At 41.6% G+C, this 22066-nt stretch overlaps 1 protein-coding gene across 4 annotated transcripts in view; it reads left to right on the top strand.

Moving 5' to 3' along the window:
* Window positions 1-16716, top strand: part of scara3 (scavenger receptor class A, member 3) — a 56228-nt gene extending 39512 nt beyond the window's left edge. For 2 of the 4 annotated variants that reach the window (XM_041187993.1, XM_041187992.1), the window contains exons 5-7: window positions 1077-1175; window positions 6257-7303; window positions 16154-16716. In XM_041187993.1, the coding sequence (XP_041043927.1) occupies window positions 1077-1175; window positions 6257-7303; window positions 16154-16566 (1559 nt within the window). In that variant the 3' untranslated portion in view covers window positions 16567-16716. Of the gene's footprint in view, window positions 1-1076; window positions 1176-6256; window positions 7304-11106; window positions 11220-16153 lie in introns of those variants that run through there. The other 2 variants (XM_041187991.1, XM_041187994.1) reach the window with 2 other exon arrangements.
* Window positions 16717-22066: the final 5350 nt, after the last annotated feature.

Genomic DNA, 22066 nt, shown 5'->3' with positions numbered 1-22066 from the left:
ATAGCAGTCCCCATCCATGCAGGAGGAGCTGGACTAAAGTCAGAGTGAAAAATTATAATTCTAACACCCACTTACAGCATGGAGCATTTTTGCCAGAAAGGTGAAGGTTGCTAAAGGAAAACTTTACATTGGCGACCTGAGCTTGATCATCCCATGTTACCTTGAACCTAGGGTACCGCTTCCATCGCACTTGCCTTTGGCTGCTTCTCAGTTGATGTGAGAAGTTTTGTGGAAAATCTCGAATGAAGCTGAGATTTTGAAGCGTGGAATTTGTAAAATTCACACCATTTACAATAGCAAATGGAAGCCAAATATTCTGTTAATTCCCCACCAAGTCATATACCATCCCGACTTGGGGCTATATCGTCATTCATTCATTGTTTCTGGATCAAGATCCTGGAACTCCCTCCCTAATAGCACTGTGGGTGTACCTACATAATATGGACTCCAGTGATTCAAGAAGGCAGCTCACCACCACCTTCTCGAGGGCAATTAGGGATGGGCAATAAAAGCTGGCCTAGCTGGTGATGCTCACATTCCAATGTACAAATAAAACAAAATTAACACCCATTTGGTATAATTAACCAGATGCGTAACATTGCAACATATTCCAATGTGCTATGAAGTAACATTTTGAATTTTGAAATATGTCTGTAATCTGTGGGCAGTTACTTCTTTCTATTTTAAATATTGTTAACTATTCTAGAGATGAAAGCCCATTTAAAAACTTATTGAGCCATATTAAAAGCAGAAGGAGGAACTTCATTCTGTTTGTTACTCTAAACAATTCTCTATAATAAGTCCGCAAGCTGATCTTTTCCCTTCCCCAGCCTGGGGAAATTGAGACCATTGTCTTCATGGCTGAGATAACTTAATGTCACTTTGAACCTTCTTGAATGGTGCACCTCTTTGTGCCTTCATCTACTGAGAAGGGGGCTGGAATATATTTTTGTTTGATCGATTATGATTCAGCCATAAACAACATTGACTGCTAAGCAATATTAACCAATGAAATATTGAGTTTTTCATTCTGTGTGTGATTGTTAGACTGCTAACTAAATCTTGCATTATTACAGTGTTCAGAAAGGTTGACTCCATTACTGAAGATATCAACGTGGCCCAATCATTCTATGATACAAAGATTAGCTCCGTTCAGATGAACATTAAAGAGCTCGGTGAGTAATGCTGTTTATATTCTGTAGCAGGCTTGCTCCTAATTTCCAGCATGTCAATATATTTACACTGGTGACCTGAGCTTGATCATCCATCCCCATGTTACCGTGAACTAGGGTATTGCTTTCATCGCACTTGCCTTTGGCTGCTTCTCAGTTGATGTGAGAAGCTTTGGGGAAAAACTCGAATGAAATTGAGATTCTGAAGCATGGAATTTGTAAAGTCATACCATTTACAATAGCAAATGGCAGCCAAATATTCTGTTAATTCCCCACCAAGTTATATATCATCCTGATTTGGAACTATATCGCCATTCATTCACTGTTCCTGTATCAAAATCCTGGAACTCCCTCCCTAACAGCACTGTGGACATGTCCCAGTGGAAAATAAGGACAAAAGCTGTTAAATCAGGGTTGATTCAGTAGTTCTAAGTGTGATTTCACTTTTTGAGTAGATGCAGGAATAACCATGCTTCCCAATGACATTCACTTCCTTCCCTTACTGGACAACAAGAAGAAAAACCAAAGAAAATTGCTGAATGTCAGCCTGGTTAATGTTTCACAGTCTGGCAGATCATGAATGAAAGTTGAGAGGGATATGGAGGGGCAAATCTGCCAGGAATCACAGGTACAGATGCAATGGGCTAAAGAGGATCTGTGGGGATGGTAGAATTACCATTGTACCCGACTGAGATAACAGGTGGATAAATTGTTGTCAGGAGGCTGGGAGAAATATGATGGCTGCTGCAATATCACATATCAGCAGCCCTTCAGCCTAACTAAGATTGATGATTTTCAAGAAATGAGTGCTGGCAATCAAAATGCTAACTAAATGGTGAGGGCGAACTGAAACACCAGTAAAAAGCATCTAAACTGAGTTCCTCTTGCTTTGCACCACCATTGCTTTTGTCATTTAATCTCTCCTGTCTTCTACCCAATGACAGACCTTCCCAATTATTCTTTTCTCCTTCCCTCCCCCTCCCTGCCTTCGTATTTGCTTGAAGCCTGTTGTACTTCTAAATTTTGCCAGTTCTGGCAAAAGGTCATTGACCTGACACATTAGGCAGAATCTTTTAACTTAGCCCTCGCTGGAGTGGTAGTATCAATGATGAAAGCGGAACCCAGCTCTCTGAATGGTAGTGGTTCTTCGCTAGAGCAAAGTAATAGTCATCCCATCTTTAGGCTCCCCAACAATTTAGAGAGGGAGGTGGGATGACACATCCATGCTCTCAAAGGAAGATTCCTAGTTAAAGGGACCATGGTATGGGTAAGAAGAGCTCACCAGCACTTGATTTTTCAGGTTGCAGCAACAGGAATAGAGGGGAGACACTAGTTACTTCCCAGATCTCTCACGCTTATCTTGAGGTCCCGCTATGGGATCAGAGGGACTGTAGTTAGGTGAGTTCTCCCAATTAAGCACAGGAGGAAAAGGACAACCTCTCAAACCACTCCACGTGGAGTGGCTGAGGAGGTCAGCAGCAGACGTGTGCTTCTTCCAACCGAGATAGTGCACCAAGAGCATCCAGGATCTCAGGAGGACATGATATGGGAGTGGCATGATACTTTCAGGTGCCAACACTCTAACTTGCCCAATATTCTCCTGCACAGGATGCCTCAGGTCGACATACTTTGCAGCTGCACAAATCCTCCTCTCTCCAGTCACTTCATATCCCCATCTGAGCAGTCAACACTCACACTCATCCTCAGCCTATTGCTCCCTCACACCCATAGCTCATAGTCACCCTCCACAGATGGAGTTCTTCCCTCCTCTCCATGCAAGCAATTATGACCACTCACACCTCTCAACTTTTTCTCCTTGCACAAGAAGAGAACACACCACTTGGCAGGAAGCAGAGATTTAGGGGAGGTGGGCATTGCTTAGATTGCCTTCCAGTGACTGGCACCTTTTCAGCCACTGGCAATGCATAACCACCTGGTCCATTGAGAAAGAGGTCTTGTTTCAGGAGGCTGCAGATGTCAGCAGCGACCTGCCATGAGAGCCTAAGCCTCCTGAGGCACTGGTGCTCGAGACATGTAGAGAGAGCTGATCCTTTGCCCGTAATTCCTATGTTGGGAGTCTCGCCTCCTCCCAGCTGAATTTTACTGATCATTTCACCTGTCCTGTGGAGGGGCATGTGGCTGAGGAGAAGGCAATTGGTGCTGCTGGTGGTGTTGCCCCTGCTGCTGCTGGAACTGTTGGCGATGGTGTGGCCTCTGCTCTTGAGCCTCAATAGAGGTGGAGGTGGAGCTGCAAAAGCTGTTCCCATTTCGTGTTGAAGTTTGGCAGCAGGGAATTGCAGCAGGCCATGAGTCAAGTGCTAGAAAGATGAAGTACTTTCCAAGAAGTTGGCAATCGCCTGTCAAGCGATGAAAGCTCTCTTTCAGAGGAGAAGTGTTTTGAACAGCAGCCTTTCACCTGGCCATGGCCGGAGCTCTTCAGTGTCACTGATCAAAATCTTCCCAGCTCGCCAGCTCTTCAGTTTCACTGAAGAAGCTCTTCCCACTTTGCACTCACCTCAGTGACCCAGGCGAGTCACTGACATGTTACGAAACAGATTCCATTTTTGAAAAATCCAGGATTCAGGACTGAGGAGCTCATAATTGGTTTCTTAACAATCTCAATCTCGTAACTTCTTAATTGCTTATCTGACAGACCCAAGGGGTAAACTGTTCATCTTCAAGGCCACTCTAGGGAAAACTGGAAAGGGCAAGATCATATCAGGATCCCCATCCAACATCGATTTCCAGGTCTTTCTACCCAGTTTGGCCCCCACCTGCAATGGTTTGAGAGAATTCTGCCCATTAACTCTCCACAGGTGCTTTCTGACTGGCTGTGTATTTACAATATTTTCTGTTTTTATTTCTGATTTTCAGCATGCGTGGTATTTTTGATTTTTTTTGTTGACTAATTTTAATGTTCCTGATTAAAGAGCATTATGCTAAAGTGTTTCTTTATTCCATAGTAGAAATCTCCAAGGACATTTCTCAGGACTGTAACTTTGTACATAAAAAAGTAAGCCATGTACAAATACCATATGAAATGATATAGGCCACATCAATGACAGTTTCTTTGTTTTAAAAATGTAACCCTCAGAACCTCTGTCAAAAGCATCGACAGACAAGCTGACGCAAGGACTGGTACCAGATTATAAACTGCTGCTACCAATTTATAGGCAAATGAAAATGTCCTACAGCTCATTGTTAAGAAGATGAATGAAACCAACTTGTTTGTCTCACATCAGCATATGTATTCTTACAGCTCTAACATCCATCAATCTTCCTGAATGCTCGTTTAGTTGAACCAGGAGGACCAGCTGAGTTTTAAACTCAGGTTCACTCTATTACCAGGACTGACTTCCTCCACTTCCACTCCACTGCCATCATGATTCAATTTAAATGGACAGAAAATTTGGAGGGCTCCATTCAATGTGTTAATCCTGTGTTCTTAATTTTTCTCTGTGGTCTATGCCTGGGTGAGTACTTAATGCCCAATGAAAGAAAGGAAAAAGTGTCTCACATTTAGTGTGATGTGCACTTTAAATGCCCATACACCTGTGGCACTATTTCGAAGAAGAAAAAAAAAGTTATTCCTGGTCCATTTTTTCCTTCAGTCAACATCACTAAAATGGATTGTCAGGTCATTGTTATTTGTGGGAAATCGCTGTGCACAAATTGACTGCCATGTCCCAGATATTGTAATAGTGACTACACTTCAGAAGTACTTCATTGGCTGTAAAGCACTTTGGGTCATTTGGTTATCTTGACAGGCAGTATATATATACAAATCTTTTTTTCTTTTGTTTATTATTAGGGCAAGGACTGATGCTTTGAATGAAAATGTGATGTTTCCATTATGCAAAAAGTGATCCTGTTCTATGTAAGAACTAATTCAATCAATGCACTGTGCACAATATACTTTTCTTTGAATTTCAATGATTTTTGGAATGGAGCATAGCCTTCCCCAAATTATTGCAGTTGGGGATGGAATAAATTGTCTGCACATGTACACTTTAATTAATTTGTAAAGTGAAACAATAAATTGCTTTTGACTTAGACTAATATATGTTTTCCACTGCGATCTTTCATTTTACACATAAACAACTACATTAATTGATTTTGGTACCGGTTAGATATATATCTTTAACATATTTGTTTCTATACTGAATCAGTTGTTTCAGTGAGAGGCAGTGGGGGTCTTGAAATACTGGACAAGTGTGGAAAAATGTTAAGCAGGTTTCCCACTCTTTACCATAATTTAGCAACATCTGTGAGTGTGCTGAATACAGGATCTTGCTTAAGTGTGTCCTCTCCGTTATCAAGTGGTCTACCAAACCTGTCTAGTCATGAAGAATGGCCAAGTATCAGAGGATAGCTCATGCCTTTAGATCCATGTCTTACTAGAAGTTCCAACTTAAGAAAGGGAGGTTTAATTTTTAAAGTTTCACTTGATTTGAAGGAAACCCAATAGCAAATATAGGAGAAATGAATTCTGGATAATCAATTTTTAAAAAGCATCATCAGAAATGTTGCTCAAAGCACTCCCACTCTGCTGCTGTAACTGCCAGAAGCGTGGTGGAAACCATTTTGTACGTGCATAAATGAGGTTGCTGTCACACTTACAAATAGCAGCAGAGCAACTCCGGGGATGTTCCTGACTCATAGATAACCTTATGTGGCCCTTATAAACCAATTACATTAGTGATAGCTCTTCAAATATGAGTGCAGTGGACATTATCCAAAAAAAGAAGCGGCTGGATTTTTATTCTATCTCTGGATGTGTTGCTAGTTTAGCTTTGGCATTATTGGCTATTTCTTGTTGATCTTTACTTTTGTACTTACTGCCAATTTTCAGGTCCCTAGAAGTGCAGCCTCATTTTTTTCATCATAAGATGACTTTATCATAAGGGTACTTTACGTATTTGTAAGATTTTGATTTCACCTTTACTTTTCTATTAGGACACAAATAACAATATGAATTGTAAGCGTTATGGAAAGCAGGCAACCGGGAGGACAAATTTAATAAAGGGAAAACAAAAGAGAAAAGAGCAATAACTTTTTTTATTCTCATTTCCCCACTCCCACAGATCAAAAATCCATAAGCAAAAACTGCTCTTCGTGCCACGAGGTCTCACAATTTGCGCAAGAGATTATTGACTTGCAGAAAGAGTTTGAACAGATTCAGCAGTTGCTTTTGGCACAAGAGCCTGTTCTGGATGAGACTGTCCAAAATCATCTAACACTTTCATCTGACAACAGAAGAATCAATAAGGAGATTATCCATTATTCAACATCTATTGAGCAGATCAACCAAACAGTGGAAAGTGTTTCAGTGCAAGTAAATGGCTTGCAAGTACTTGTAAAGGAACTCGATGAGTTTATGAGGAGACTGACCCAGGACCAGTACAAAGTCAGGATTAGTGTACAACACATTAACTTCACCACCAACCAGAATACTTTATGGCTTGAAGAAATTCAAAGAAAAGCTGATGAGGAAACCTTAATATTACAGAAGATAGTGACAGACTTGCAGAACTCTACAAAATTATTTGGAGTTTTAAGGGCTTCAGTAAGCAAAATGAATGAGGTGGTCAAAGGTATTCAGAGTACTCTGAGCACTGCACTCCAGAGGGTCTCTCAGAATGCTGAGGTCATGCATGATTTAAGCTTGCAACTACTTGTGGTACATGAGCAGTTTGAAAACATATCCTCCTTCCTTGATGACCATGAAGAAAATATTCAGGACATCCTTTATCATGCAAAATATTATGAAAATAGGACGGCTGAAAGGTTTGAAACCATCATGGGGCGGATGGTTTCTCATGAAACTGAAATTAATACCATATTGGCCAATATCAATGCCACAAACAACCACGTGCATAGTATGATAAAATATATCAGTGATGTGAGGACATCTTGTTCGAGTGGGCTTGGAGCACATTCAGAAGAACTTTACCATTTCAACAATTCTCTGACCGTTATTCAGAGCGCCACTGATATGTTAAGGCAGCGGTATAATCTCTTAAGTGCAACATTAAATGGAGAAATAAGCAAACTTGCTATTGTAATGGAAGAAATGAAAATTGTTGATGCACAACATGGAGAGGCAATCAAAAACGTCACAATTTTAAGAGGTGAGCTACTTTTATTTCCTATATTTTTTTTGAAACTTCAGAATAATGCATTGTGATTGCTGGGTTATATTTTGTAGTCACTATAGCCGGTGATGCCATTGTAGAATGGGTAATTGGGGCCAGGAAATAGAGTAGCAGTTGCACTCACTTTTGCAATGAGCATCATCTTCTGATGGTTTTGCAGGCAGCCCTTAAATGCTTCCACACATGTGATAGCTTCATCCTAATATTATACGCCATGGTAACAAGACAGAAATCATTTTGCAGGAATGAGTTCCTGATTTTCTCACAGGAATGTGCTATTCACTCAAATCAGCCATCTAAAGTGGGTGATAAGGGTCAGTTTTGTTTCAGGATGAGGCTATCGGAATATAAGAAATAGAAGTAGGAGTAGACCATACAATTCCTGGAGCCTGCTCCGTCATTCAATATGATCGTGGTTGGTCGCCGGACTTCATCCAGTTTCCTGCTGCTCCCCTTACTCTTGATTCCTGAGAGACCAAAAATCTGTCAGAAACACAACATTTACTGTGAGTCAAAGCTGATTCAGAAATTATGTGAAAGTAGACTTGACCTTTGAGCTTGTGAGAGTTGAATCTTTTGTGTTTTAATTTTTGGAAGAATGTTGTCCTATGCTTTTGCCCCAAGATTTATTGATGATTAAAATTCTGGATAGCCTGGCCTTTTGCACATCCCAGATTTTAATCGCTGAATCATTGGCAGTTGTGACCTCAGCTGCTTAGGCCCAAAGTTGTGGAATTCCCTTCCTAAACCTCTCCACCTCTCTACACGCCTGTTTCTCTTTCTTTTTTCCCTCCTTCCAATTCTCTCTCTCTGTCTTTTTTCTCTTATTTAAGAGACTCCTGTGAAGGGTCATTTGATGTTTAACTGTACTAAGAGTGTTATATAAATGTTTGTTGCTGTTGTACTGTCTTTATGTGCTGTTTGGGTGAGAGAGAAGAGAATGAAAGAGGGATGTGAGGTAGATTCACTTACATAAGTGGTGGTCTGCCCAAAACTATCCTTTTCCCCATTTAGGTTTTATAAATAATCAAATGTATCACAGGAGTATTTCTTAAATAGTGCTCACACACACCTTAAACTTTAAATGCCAATTTTAAAGTTCACATTTAGGTATTGCCAGCACTGTTTCATGACATTTATTTTGCTTGCATTGCAGTGCTAAAATAAATCTTTAACACTTATTTACCAACCTAATTTCTCCAGTCAATACTACCGATTTACAGCATACCTATTTACATTCACTTCTCTACTGTGTATGTGTCTTTCAAACTTACTATCCCTAATGTAATGAGTTGCTGTGGGATTGTACATAAAAGTTATTGGAAAGCACATACTTATGATTTTTTATCAGTTGATAATTTAGTGATATACAAATGCATGCAAATTTGCATACTTGCAAATCTACAAAACGCAGATCACCACGAAGTAGCATTTCTGTCATTACCAAATGTGTTTACAATCAGCTTGTTTATCTCTAAGCCGACATGTTGCATATAACATGATTTCAATGTAATTCAGTTTTTCAAATATCATAACTCTGAAAATAGTAGTTTATACAAACAAACATTCTTTGAATATTAACTTCCCAAATACAGACTCCCATGGCCATCCTCTTAACATGTGCGTACATTTACATAGATTGGAACAAAATACTTCCATGGGGTGGGGGTGGTGTAGTAGTATTGTCACTGGAATAGTGCTCCAGAGACCCAGGGTAATGCCCTTGGGGTCTAGGTTCAAATCCCACCATGGCAAATGATGAAACTTAAATTCAATAAAAGATCTAGAATTAAAAATCAAATGATAACCATGAAACCATTGTTGTGAAAACCCATCTGGTTCACTAATGCTCTTTAGGGAAGGAAATCTGCCACCCTTTCCTGGTCTGTCCTACATGTGACTCCAGACCCACAGCAATGTGGTTGACTCTTAAATGCCCAGCAAACCACTCAGTTCTCAAGGGTAATTAGCAATGGGCAATAAATACTGGCCCAACCAGTGATGCCCACATCTTATGAACAAACAATTTTTAAAAATTGTCATCATACATTGAGAATTCACAGAATCACAGAATTATTACAGCCCAGAAGGAGGCTATTTGGCCTGTTGTATCTGCACTAGCTCTTTGAATGAGCAATTTACCTCGTGCCATTCCTCTGCTTTCTCGCCTTTGACCCTGCATGGTCTTCCCTTTCAGATAACAGTCTAATTCCCCCTTGAATGCCTAGATTGATTATACTACTCATCTTTTCTTCACAATCAATCTGTTGGAAGTCTGTAAATGAAAAGCAAATGAAACAAGTGGAGGAATTAAGGAGTACTGTCAGCAGAAATTTCTAGATTGCAAACAACAGATTCCTATTTATATAAACAAGTTGACTGGATACTATCTAAGCACAAGGCTACTGCAAACTTTACAATAGTGTTACTTCTGAAGTTCCTGAACGGAATCGTAATCTACAGGAAGGTCACACCTTTGAAACATTAAGTCAAACAATGGAAGTTTATTTGGAAGCAAGTAGTAGATTAAACAGCTGCCAACTTCAGTGTTGCTGAGCTAAATCCACTATTGTAACGATTTAGACTGTTAATGCAACCACATCAGGAACAAAAATCCTTGTACTTGCTCCACTTCTGCAAATGCAGAGGAACAGACATTGCTGACCTGATATAATCAAGATCAGAGTGGGGTCACATGTGGGAGCATCTTGGGTACCCACAGGTTTTGGTAATGGTGGTGGTAGTGGGCTGGGAGGGGATTTGGTGGGGTGTTGTGTGGGTGGGAGGAAGTAGCACTGGTGCTGCAAGAAATGGCATCAGGTGGGAACATTTTTCAAAATGCGTTCAGTTGACACACACCCCTATCCCATAAGGCAGCTGAAAATAATGATTGTGCTGCAATTTTACGGGCGAGTACCATGGCAGAACTGACCTGCATCAGAGATGGGGGGTCATGTAAATGGCCTGGGGCAGGAATTTTGGCGATCTTGGAACTTGACAGCAGCAACACATTTCAGATAAAGAAAGATACATATTTATGTAGTACCTTTCATGATCTCAGGGCATTTCGAAGTGTTGTATAGCTAATTAAGTACTTTTGAAGTATAGGTATTTTTGTAATCTGGGAAAAGCAGCAACCAATTGGCACATGGAAAGCTCCCACAAACAACAAATGACCAGATCATCTGTTTTATTGATGTTGGTTGAGGGATTAAAAATTATACTGGCCACTGGGAGCCCTTCCTTGCTCTTCTTCAATAGCACCATGAGGTATTTTATGTCCACCTTAGAGAAAGCAGAGGCTTTAGTGTAACTTCTCATCTGAAAGGCAGTACTCTCCCAGTATTGCACAGAAGTGTTGGCCTGGATTATGCAGTGGGGCTTTAACCCACCAACCTTCTGATAATACTTCTGTCCAGTGCTGGGGTTGTGAAGAGCAAGATGATTTTTTTTTAGAGATTGTGAAAGATTGGGCAAACAACATGCAGTACAAAGGAAATTGAAGTCAGGTGATTCAAGCTGACTAGCAAGGACACCGCAACACACATAGACACATGCGCCATACTTGACTCATAAGGGCAAGAATTATTACATTTAGTACCACACAGAAATCATTAATTTAACAAAAAGCTTACTTTCAAACAAATCCAATGTTCAAATTCACCACATCACCTTGTCCTTGTATCAAATATAGGATTTTTTTCCTTTTTAAGTTTGTGTATTGTTGGGTTCCTACAATGTGAGAAGAACCCAAACATTATCTTTGTTATTATTTTTAGAAATGGGTTTTCTGCTGAGCAAAAAGATAGCTGCTCCAAGTTACCTGACCTGATACTGGAAACTATCCCCAGAAGCTACAAGAACAAAATAAGATTTTGCTCAGCTTCTGGAATCTCACTCCTTATTATACACACCCCTTGTAATCACAAAAGACCAGGAGACAGGCAGATCAGAACTCGTTATGCCTACAAAACTGCTAACACTCATTACACCTGGGAACCAAAGGAATGTCATTTGTATCTGATAAGTTTACCTTGCTAACAGAGTCAGTGGGCTTCCATAGACGATGGCTTTCCAAACACCAGACCCACGACATAGATGGTATGTCTTTCAACAATTAATGACTGGGACCTTATCAGCCCTGAAATCGAAGCCAATTCTAGACACTGGATAAACATCCCCTTTTGAAGTCATTGGGGAGAAGGAAGGTCACATGACTTCAGTGATCATTTGGAAATCCTTATGTGCCTTTAGGAACTGTGAACCAGTCAGTCTGTTGTTTTAACATCCAATTGGTGAGCCACCAAGAAGCAGGCCCCTCCAAGCAGAACAACATCCTGTACCTTGAAGCCTGTCCCTGCTGGAAGATTTTGTACCATTGCCTCCAGAACTGACTCAGTCACTGCGTACCAACTTCATCTTGCAGTCAACACCAACTGAAAAGCAAATACTACAACTCTGGTCTTCAGCCAGCTGAACTCAAATATCTATGTGAAAGACTCTGACTTTGGACTCTGGAAATCATGTGAACTAATATTAATTTCAGTGGTTCTTGTACTGTAAAACTTTTCTTTATCCCCCCTTTACTGTGTGTGAGTATGTGTGTTTGGAGTGGGATGCTGTGAACATTCCTTCCCTGGGTTTTTTGAATGTGGAAAATAAACTGACCTCAGTTAATCCTAACTTGAGTTTCCTGTGGATTTTTAGTACATTAAATCACAAAAACTGACGGATTGGGAAAACATGCCACCGCCTATTTAAAAAACAAATTCAAAACACCTTCTGCTTATGGACAGGTGGTAAGAGAAAATCTATGCAGTTTGTCTGTCTCTCTCTTGTCCATAACAGTATAATTATAAAAGATGTTTGCAACTAAATTTAAAATAGATCCTGTTCACTTCTTCTTCCCACTTTGTATGTGGAACTTTCTTTGATCTGGGCTGTGATTGCAGACAGTGTCCTTTAAACCAGAACTAAAGATTATAAGGTGTAATCAACTGAGCAAACAATGTGGTAAAAGATACATCAACAATAATTAGTGGGTGCTTAGCACTACTGTAACTTAGAAAGCTCCACTTCAGCAGTTAGCTCTTACATAGAATACATTAGAATGAATCACTTCATTTTAAAATATAGTTCTTTTGAACTTGGACCATAACTTAAAGAGAGCTTGGACTTAAAAGCTGAATGGTGAACACAGTTCTTCAGTTTATTTTAAATCTAAGCCAAATTGCTGTTATAGTTGTAGCTATTGTTGTTGAGCCTAGTAGAAACAACAGCTCCAAGGTCTGGATCTTCCGCAAAGCAGCAATCATCATTGGATTACCGTTTTGCTCAAACTTTTCCACGTCTAGACAGCTGTCCCCATTTTATGCCAGGTTTTCCAAACTTGGCTTCCCTAGAGATGCAGAGCACAGTGCCTCTCGGGGAACTTCATCACAGTACTGTAGCATCGGGGTTAAGACAAGCCACGCCCTTTTTATGGCACTCGCTGCTGTATGGTGAGTTTAAATGTCCAGTGTGAATGTTATTGAATGGGTGATTGGATGAATAATTGAATAGATAGATTGTGTAAGGTAAATGGATATGATGGCAAGTGGCTGAGGTGATAGATTAGTAGGCTGGCAACTGGGTTGGTGGCAGGTGTGTGGAGTTACAGGTGGGTGGGGTGGCAAGTGATAATGGTGATAGGTGAGTAGAGTAGCAGGTGGGTAGGGTGGTGGGGGAGTTGGGGGATAGTCGGGTCGGAAGGGGTAGTCAGATCTGGTTGGGGGCTAGTTGGTTGGTTGAGGGTAGTTGGGTAGGTTCGAGTCGGTTTGTGTGGGAACTGGGTTGGTAAGGGGTAGTTGGAGGGGTCAAATTGGAAGTCGGGGGTCATCAGGAGGGAGTCTGGATGCAGCTAAACACAGAAGGTAGTAAGTTTGCTATCCAAGATGCACTGTTCCTCTAGAAGATAGGTGATAATGAGATCTCACCAAGAGGCCTGGCATGGAAATATATGGACAGCATGAAGTTGTTGCACTTAACTTTCTATTTACAAATTAAACTCACCAGAAAAATTTATGGTTTGCCCATTCCATTCTAAGTACTGGAAAAACTCAGCAGGTCTGGCAGCATCGGCGGAGAAGAAAAGAGTTGATGTTTCGAGTCCTCATGACCCTTCGACAGAACTAGGTGAATCCCAGGAAAGGGTGAAATATAAGCTGGTTTAAGGTGGCGGGGTGGGGGGTGGGGGGGGGGTGGTAGAGAAGTTGAGGGGGTGGTGTGGTTGTAGGCAAAAGCAGTGATAGAAGCAGATCATCAAAAGATGGCGCAGACAGCAGAACAAAAGAACACATAGGTGTCGAAGTTGATGATATTATCTAAACGAATGTGCTAATTAAGAATGGATGGTAGGGCACTCAAGGTGTAGCTCTAGTGGGGCCGGGGGGAGCATAAAAGATTTAAAAATATTTAAAAATAATGGAAATAGGTGGGAAAAAGAAAAATCTATATAATTTATTGGAAAAAAAACAAAAGGAAGGGGGAAGAAACAAAGGGGGTGGGGATGGAGGAGGGAGGTCAAGACCTAAAGTTGTTGAATTCAATATTCAGTCCGGAAGGCTGTAAAGTGCCTAGTCGGAAGATGAGGTGTTGTTCCTCCAGTTTGCGTTGGGTTTCACTGGAACAATGCAGCAAGCCAAGGACAGACATGTGGGCAAGAGAGCAGGGTGGAGTGTTGAAATGGCAAGCGACAGGGACGTTTGGGTCATTCTTGCGGACAGACCGCAGGTGTTCTGCAAAGCAGTCGCCCAGTTTACGTTTGGTCTCTCCAATGTAGAGGAGACCGCATTGGGAGCAACAAATTTCTTAATTAGCACATTTGTTTAGATAATATCACCAACTTCGACACCTATGTGTTCTTTTGTTCTGCTGTCTGTGACATCTTTTGATGATCTGCTTCTATCACTGCTTTTGCCTACAACCACACCACCCCCCTCCACTTCTCTGCCCCCCCCACCCACCCTCCCCCCCACACCTTAAACCAGCTTATATTTCACCCCTTCCTGGGATTCACCTAGTTCTGTCGAAGGGTCATGAGGACTCGAAACGTCAACTCTTTTCTTCTCTGCCGATGCTGCCAGACCTGCTGAGTTTTTCCAGGTAATTCTGTTTTTGTTTTGGATTTCCAGCATCTGCAGTTTTTTGTTTTTTGTTTTTTCCATTCTAAGTACTCTTTCACAAACATGGGCCAGGATTTTGCCCTCGTTGGGAGGGAGCGGTCAGGAAGACGACCGCTGCCCACGATCAGGGCTGGACCACAATTTCATGCCGGCGGGCCACTAAGACCCGTCCAGCATGAAATGCGTGCTTCAGTGCTCAGCGTTGCCTGTGGGGAGGGTGAGGAAGGCAAGTTCGCGCATGCATGTGAGTGCGCACTGGTAAAGCTCCCTGAGGCACAGAGCTGCCTCAGGGAGATGAAGAGTATTAAAAATTAAAATTTAAAATTTTTAAACTGTTAAAAACCATGCCCCCTCTGACTCTGGCACATCAGCAGGGGCATGTTAGAAATTAGGATGAATTTTGAAAAAAAATTTTTAATGACAAACCGAAGCCTCATCCCGCCCATGGATTAGGTTTCGCAAAAAATGCAAAGGCCGCTTGGCCTTTTCGTCTGCCCGCCAACCTTAAGGTTGGACGGGCAGCAAAAAGTTTAATTCAATTACATTTTTAATTGCCTTAATAGGTCTTTTAAATGTCAGCAGGCGCGCTGCCAACTCCCACATGCGCCCGCCAACCAAAATATTGCGCGAGTGCGTGATGACATCAGGAGGCCCGCCCGATGTTATTGCGCCTCATTTTACGCTGGAGCGGGTCGAGTGCCTGCCTACTCGCCCACTCAATGAAAAACCCTGCCCATAGAGTTTCATTCCTTCAGATTTTGATTACTGTTGGAGATTTTTAAAATATAATTTTTTTCTGTCTTTTATCTCTCTCTTTTTCCTATCTTCCTTTCCCTCTGTTTTGCTGATTTGTCACTGATTTCACTACTGATTGGTTAAGGTGATATACAGTTGGTCCCAGACCCCTTATTGAGGGTGTTATGCTTTTTAGATAGGTGACTGATGGGAACTTCCAATGTAAAAGCGCATACAAAATGTATTGGTAAATGCAAGAATAACTGTAATATTGACCCAATGCTGACGTAGTGATAACACAATGTGCTTCATATCGTCTGAGAGCTGAGGTCTTCTGAGTTCAGTGCAGCCAAGGCCAGCTGACCTGACCAATGACCAAAACAAATAAAAGAGGCCCTGAATTTCCACAGGGCTTCAATAAGTAATCTACTTGTCAGACTAGAAAGCCTTCTATGAATTTTCAAAGCCAGATATGGATAGCTTTGCAAGAGTCAAGTTCACAGCCTTCCAGAATGATCAGCCAGTCTGACCAAATCCACTTGATGATAATATTACACAAAATTGGGGTTATCTTTTTTCAGAATATTATGGTGATTAGCTAAGTTTGTGCTTGATACAAATGTCATAATTCATAACAATCGGTATTTCCCAAGTCCAGCTGAGCGATCAGTTTTTGGAATAGATGGTCATGCTACAGGACGAGGTATCTGTCATGCTGTCATTGATATACTAAATCATGAGCAAGGAAGCAGCATAATGTTATAATTCAATGTAGTACTGCACACTTTTACATTGGCCTAATATGAACCAATCTGTATAAAGCTACAGCAACAATGGAGGTATTCATGGTATTATCTTCATCAAATTGATTAACCTTTCTGATCTAATTTACCAACATTTATTCATTGTTGTCATTTTCTTATCATAGGTTTGCCAGGTTTGCCGGGACCGAAAGGAAACAAAGGAGATGCAGGGATAAAAGGAAATGTTGGACTTGTTGGACCGAGAGGTGACACAGGTGAACCAGGACCTGTAGGAAAACCGGGCGCAAGAGGTTTGAATGGACCTCCTGGTGTTCATGGAGAAAAAGGTTCAAAAGGTCCAGTAGGGGGACTTGGTCCTAAAGGAAATAAAGGTAACTTAGGGAGGTCTGGTTTACGAGGCGAAGTTGGGCCTAAGGGAGATAGAGGACCACCAGGACCACAAGGAAATCCAGGACCACCTGGGCCCAAAGGACAATCAGGAATTAAAGGAGATCCCGGAATTCCAGGCCCACAGGGACTTAGGGGAGAAAGGGGGAAACCAGGCCCCCCAGGATCTCAAGGACCGCCGGGTCCATGACTGGAAGCACTTTAATTTTCTTTTCAGCTGTTTAAACTTCCCGTATGTCTATTATATAATTATTCCTCATGCTCAATCACAAAGAAAATCAGTCATATTTTGATTTTAATCAGAAACGATTTGTGTTTAACTTTCTGAGGGAATCATAAAACAGATTCATTGGGCCGAATAATAAGGGGGGGTGGGTGGGGGGGGGGGTGGTGGTGTTGTGGCAGACAGCCGACTGGCTGCACGCTGTGCAGCCCCACAACCATAAAGTGCTGCAGGGCTCATTAACCAGGGCTGAGTGGGGCTTCCACCCCTCCTTGGGGGAGGTCCCGCCCTCTAGAGCTGCCGGCCAATCTGATTGGCTGGCAGCATCATCAGTCCTGGCAGTGCCAGGAAGGCATCAGTGGCCACTGCCGGGACTGAAGGTGAGGAGTGGAGCCTAAGGCCTAGGTTCCCTGAAGCAGGTAAGTCTGGGGTCTAGGACTGGGAGGTTTTGGGAGTGTTAGGTTCAGGAAAGTTGGGTGGGAGAGGACGGTTTCAGGAGAGGAAGCGGGTAGGAATGGAGCAGGGGCTTCCGGTCTAAGGGAGGGTGCATACCGAGTGCGGCGACACCTGCCCTCCCTTCCTACCCTTTAACTGTTTCAAGTTTAAAATTGGGCTTCCCTTTCCTGCCCTGCTGTCCGCCCCAAACTTATTTGGTGTGGACAGCATATTATTAGGGTCAATATACTTGATAACAAGCCTATTTAGCCCTTAGTTAATCATTTTAATATGGCGGGTGGTCTGCTGATTTCGGTGCCCGCCCTCCCCTCGTATTATGGGGATGAGTTCCGAGATGGGCAAGAAGATGGCGGGATGGGCGTCCACCCCATTTTAAGTGCCCCCGCCTTGGGAAACACGCCCACCGGGGGCAAATAATATTCAGCCCATTGAAACTGATATAATGGAGATCATTGTCATGTGATCCTTGGTCATGTAATTGGTTACCACCCAGTTTAAATATTCATGGCTGAAAAATGGCACACAAAGTGACTACCAGTAAAGGGCTAATTATTCCTTCATTTTAACCTAGATAAGCATCACATCTAAATTTCTTGTCATACCAGTGTTCAGTTTTAATTGTCGTGCTCTAATTGTTCAAAGATGGGATATAACATGAAGAAAGGCGATGTAAGTGAGCCATCTGAGGGTTGTGAGAGCCATCGAGCTCCACTCCGCCATGTGTCACTGCCTTTCAGAGGGGAGGCCGTACAACAGTTGCAACAAGGACCATTTCAAGGTTTGACACCCAGCACACAGAGGGTGCCTGAGAGACGTTTGACCTGATATTGGGTTTCATGATTTTTCAGGCATCATAATATGGGCAACCCAAAATAGGTGCTATAAAAATGAGGGGCTTAACACCTGTTTCAGGCCCCCCTCTGCTGACTTCAGTATTTGGAGGGCACAAGATTAACTGACACCGAAAGGCAAATTTTGTACAAAAACAAGAATAAATTAATACTTTGATGCCTGGAAGAACAGGAATGCTCCCCAATTCCACTGTATTCTGATTGACCGCACCCCACACACTTACTGTGGGTCACTGCAGAGAGGTAAGCTGCCTAGCGTTCATTTCTTCAAATGGATGAACTCCCTGTGGAGAGACAAAAGGTACCTGCAGTTCACCCAAATTAAAATGGCTCGAGACCCAATTTTAAGTCAGACTCGGGCTTCCAGTCCAAGGACATGTTGCAGCCACATTGCTGTCTCCATGCTAGAAACTATTACTGATGAATTTATACCCCAATGTTTTTGTCAGTGTGGCACTATGGACAGGCTTGCATAACTTAAAGATCATTATTCACTGGTTTATTCAACACTGACTATAGTGCAAGATTTTAAACTTTAAGGTAAAGCCACAAATAAATTGCTTTTTGCCAAAAGACCCGTAACAATTAAAACATTTGTTTCTTCCACTTTTCAACTACTTTTGACTCTTTATTCATCTTCTCGCTTACTTGCAAAGTGTTTGCAAATTTCTTAAAATTAGCTCTTCTACACTTGCTGGGTAAAGAGGTTGCTCTGTAGTTTCTGCTGAAAAAGAAATCCAATCATTAGTTATAGAAATTTTAGGAAAATGAAACACTCAAAGCTTTGTGACTATCCTCCTGTCAAAGTATATGAAACTTACTAGTTTTCTTCACAGCTTTGATATAGATGTCGCTGATTGGTCTGTCTATCCTAAAATGGCTCTGCGTATACGCACCAGATGTATAAGGTGTTATTTTCTCCGTGGGCGTACTCTCATTAGAACGCCAACTGAATACACTTATTGGGATTTACACATTCCAAAGGGTCGGCAAACTTCCTTTCACCAGTCGTTGCTTGAATCTGTAGAAGACAACCTGGTGCCATGATCACAATGGTGAAAAGCCCAGACAGCATCCCTGCAGCAAACAACCGCAGACACGTGAGGACATTGTTCGGCTTCTTCTGCTGTAGTATGTTACTTAAGCCTAAGCCAAAGAAACATACAGCAAACATAACGCCAACAATTGAGGCAGCCATTCCCTTGTATAAACCTTGGATACACTGCACAGGTCGCCACCATATCTCAACCCCGTGACAAGAAGGCTGCGAGAAGTAAAACTTCTACTCTGTAACATCAAGTGCTACTTATTTGAATTTAATACATTTTTACTGAGAAATCATATGCTTTCTGCGACTGTAACCCTCTGTGTTCCTGCAATTCATACTGATAGTACTCTTGTCTCTAAGTGTTAGAGCAAAATGAGGTTAAAATTTCACAGGATTTTAGTAACAGAGATTTATCCTGGCGTATAAAACTCCAAAACTTAGCCCACACCCCCAACCTCCTCCCCTCCCAATCCAGAAAACAAAATATAAATCTGACATAAATATATAATGATATCTTCCTATACATAGCAACCATAAAGACCTTTTCCAAAATTGACATTATGGGCAGAATTTTATGACAGTGGGATTTTATGTTCCCGCTGTTGTCAATGAGGTTTAGAATGTCTCGCCGCATTTTACAGCCCCATCCCCGCCGAAACGGGGCTGTAAAATTCTGCCCTATTTCTGTGTATTAAATGAACCCATAGGAAAAAAAGGTTTTGCATTCCAATATAAATTTAACTTTAAACACATGGTGCATCCAAAATAGCAACATTTATTTCCACATTTGCTGAAATTTTCAGATATTCAAGCAGAAAAATAAGAAAATGACACTTAATAAAATCTGTTAATAATGTCAATGTTAATTTTCACACTCACCATTTCAGGAACTATTATTGCTTTATTTCAGAATTAATAAGGATTACAGAGTAGGTGAAACATTATTCATACTTCGCATGCATTTATTAAATTGTAATTTTTCTTTTGAAAATGGCCTAGATTTTCATCCTCATGGTGGGTAGCGGGACTTAGGAAAATTTCCAACTCGGCCCTCCCTCCTCGGGGAAAAAGTGACTGCAAGGACGGGATTTTCATCGTGGGGTTAAGAGTGGATGCGGGCTTGAATCAAGTCAGTTTACTGACCAGGGAAAAAGGTCGGAGGCAGTCACATGAGCTGACAGATGCTGACACATCGCCTCAGTGCTTTGGGACTTTGTCCCAGTTAAAAAAAAAAAGAAGGACCCTCTAGCCCTCACACCCCCTCACCCCACCACACAATCCCCATGTCCCATCTATGTCATCTCGTGCCCCATGTCAAGGTATTCCCCCTTCAAACAACCCTTATGGCTCGTCATGTTCCCTTTGCCAAGCTATACCTCTCCACAAACCCCCATGGTCCCTTATGCCAATTTATGCCTTTCCATCCTCCCCCATGGCCCCTCATGCCCCCTATGCCAAAGATGCCCCTCCACCCATCCACCCACCCATGGCCCCTCATGTACCCTATCCCAAGCTGTGGGACTTATATGCCATTGACCCACTTTAGATTGTATTGAACCTATGAACCCTATAGTGACAATAGGTTGTGTTTAAACAAAAGCTCTTAAAAATAGTTGTCATTTATTCATAACTTTCCATTATGTTAAAAGAAAGAAAAACCTTTTTTACTTTTCTCTGGGACTCAGGTGTTTTAACAGACTAGTGGATTTCTGGGCTCCAAACCTAAGTCTATAGGTTATCTTGGCTGAGAGTCCAGATATCCATTAGAGTACTAAAACATCTGACCCTCCCAGAGAAAACATTGCTTGATTGATAGGTTTGGCTCTACGATCTCTGATGTCAATTTCACAATGTTTTTTACACAAGGTTAAGAGGCTCAAGTGCCTCTAGTTTTAGCTATTGAAATTTTAAAGGGTCTGGATGATTGACACTTTTATTGCCCTGTAGTAAAAGGACTTTTTGAACACAGTGGCAAGTTATGAAAGAATGACTGTTTTTGAAAGCTTTTCTTAATGCATCCTTTTGTTGCCATAGGGGTCATTGGTTCTATACAGTGTTTAGTGGGTCACTGGGCATGGAAGTACCATAGCATGACATGGGGAGCCATATGGGTTGTTTGTGGGCATACCTTGGCATGGAGGGCATGAAGACTCATAGAGGTGGGTGGGGGGCATACCTTGGCATGCTGGTATGAGGGGCCATAGGGGTTGTTTGGGAGGTATGCCTTGGCATGAGGAGGACCTTTTAAAAGGTCCCCTACTGCATACTAAGGTTCAGAACACCTCTGAGGTGCTGTGAATCACTACTCATTGAAAAGCTGAACTGACTCCAGGAAAATTGCTGAGGACTATCCCTGCAATTGAGGCGGTCAGGTTGGGAGTGCAGGGTGCAGATTTTTGACAGGAACCAGCCCACACCCTTAAAAGACACTCCCAAAAACTGGAAACCCTGGAAATGGGGTCACGAATCCTCAAATCAGGTCCTGGCCACTATTTTTAAAGGGCCCCCGAATCATCCCGATTTGGTGAAAATACAACCCAATAGCTGTAATGGTCATTTTTTGCAAGTATGCAATAGTCTGAGAATTACATTTTAATTAATTTCTGCCCAGTTTGGCTTTGTAACTGTAAGATACATGTGAAATTGTAAGCTGAGAAATAGTCATGTTTCACCACAAAGGTACATTTTATGTTAAATGTATTATGCATTATTGTTTGCTAGTGTGTCAGTTACTTGTTTGCATTAAAATACTCTTAACATGTTGTATCCTGTACTCAAATGAACTTCACCAAAAACACACATTCAAATATTTAATGCAGTACACATACTCAGTACTTTTTACTCCTTTCAGTAACATCTATGATACAGTAGAAACAGTTATAGGGTTTAAACTACTTTAATAAGTGTGTATCATAATCTGACATATTTTCAAAGAAATAGAGTATTGTTCTATTATAAATGGGGAAAACAAACTGGTTTCCTCAATTTTTTGTTACTTATGTTAAAACTGCAGCTGGTTTGCAAGCTATTACAAGTGTCATCCAATCTATGTAAGCATTGTAAGCATTGTTACTTTTAATTATAACCAGGCATCTGAGGTCCTGGCTTAATA

The sequence above is a fragment of the Carcharodon carcharias genome, chromosome 5 (assembly GCF_017639515.1).
Source record: "Carcharodon carcharias isolate sCarCar2 chromosome 5, sCarCar2.pri, whole genome shotgun sequence".
Classification (NCBI taxonomy): Eukaryota; Metazoa; Chordata; class Chondrichthyes; order Lamniformes; family Lamnidae; genus Carcharodon; species Carcharodon carcharias.
Note: the sequence above shows the minus strand (reverse complement) of the source record. Positions and strands in the feature narration are given on the sequence as shown.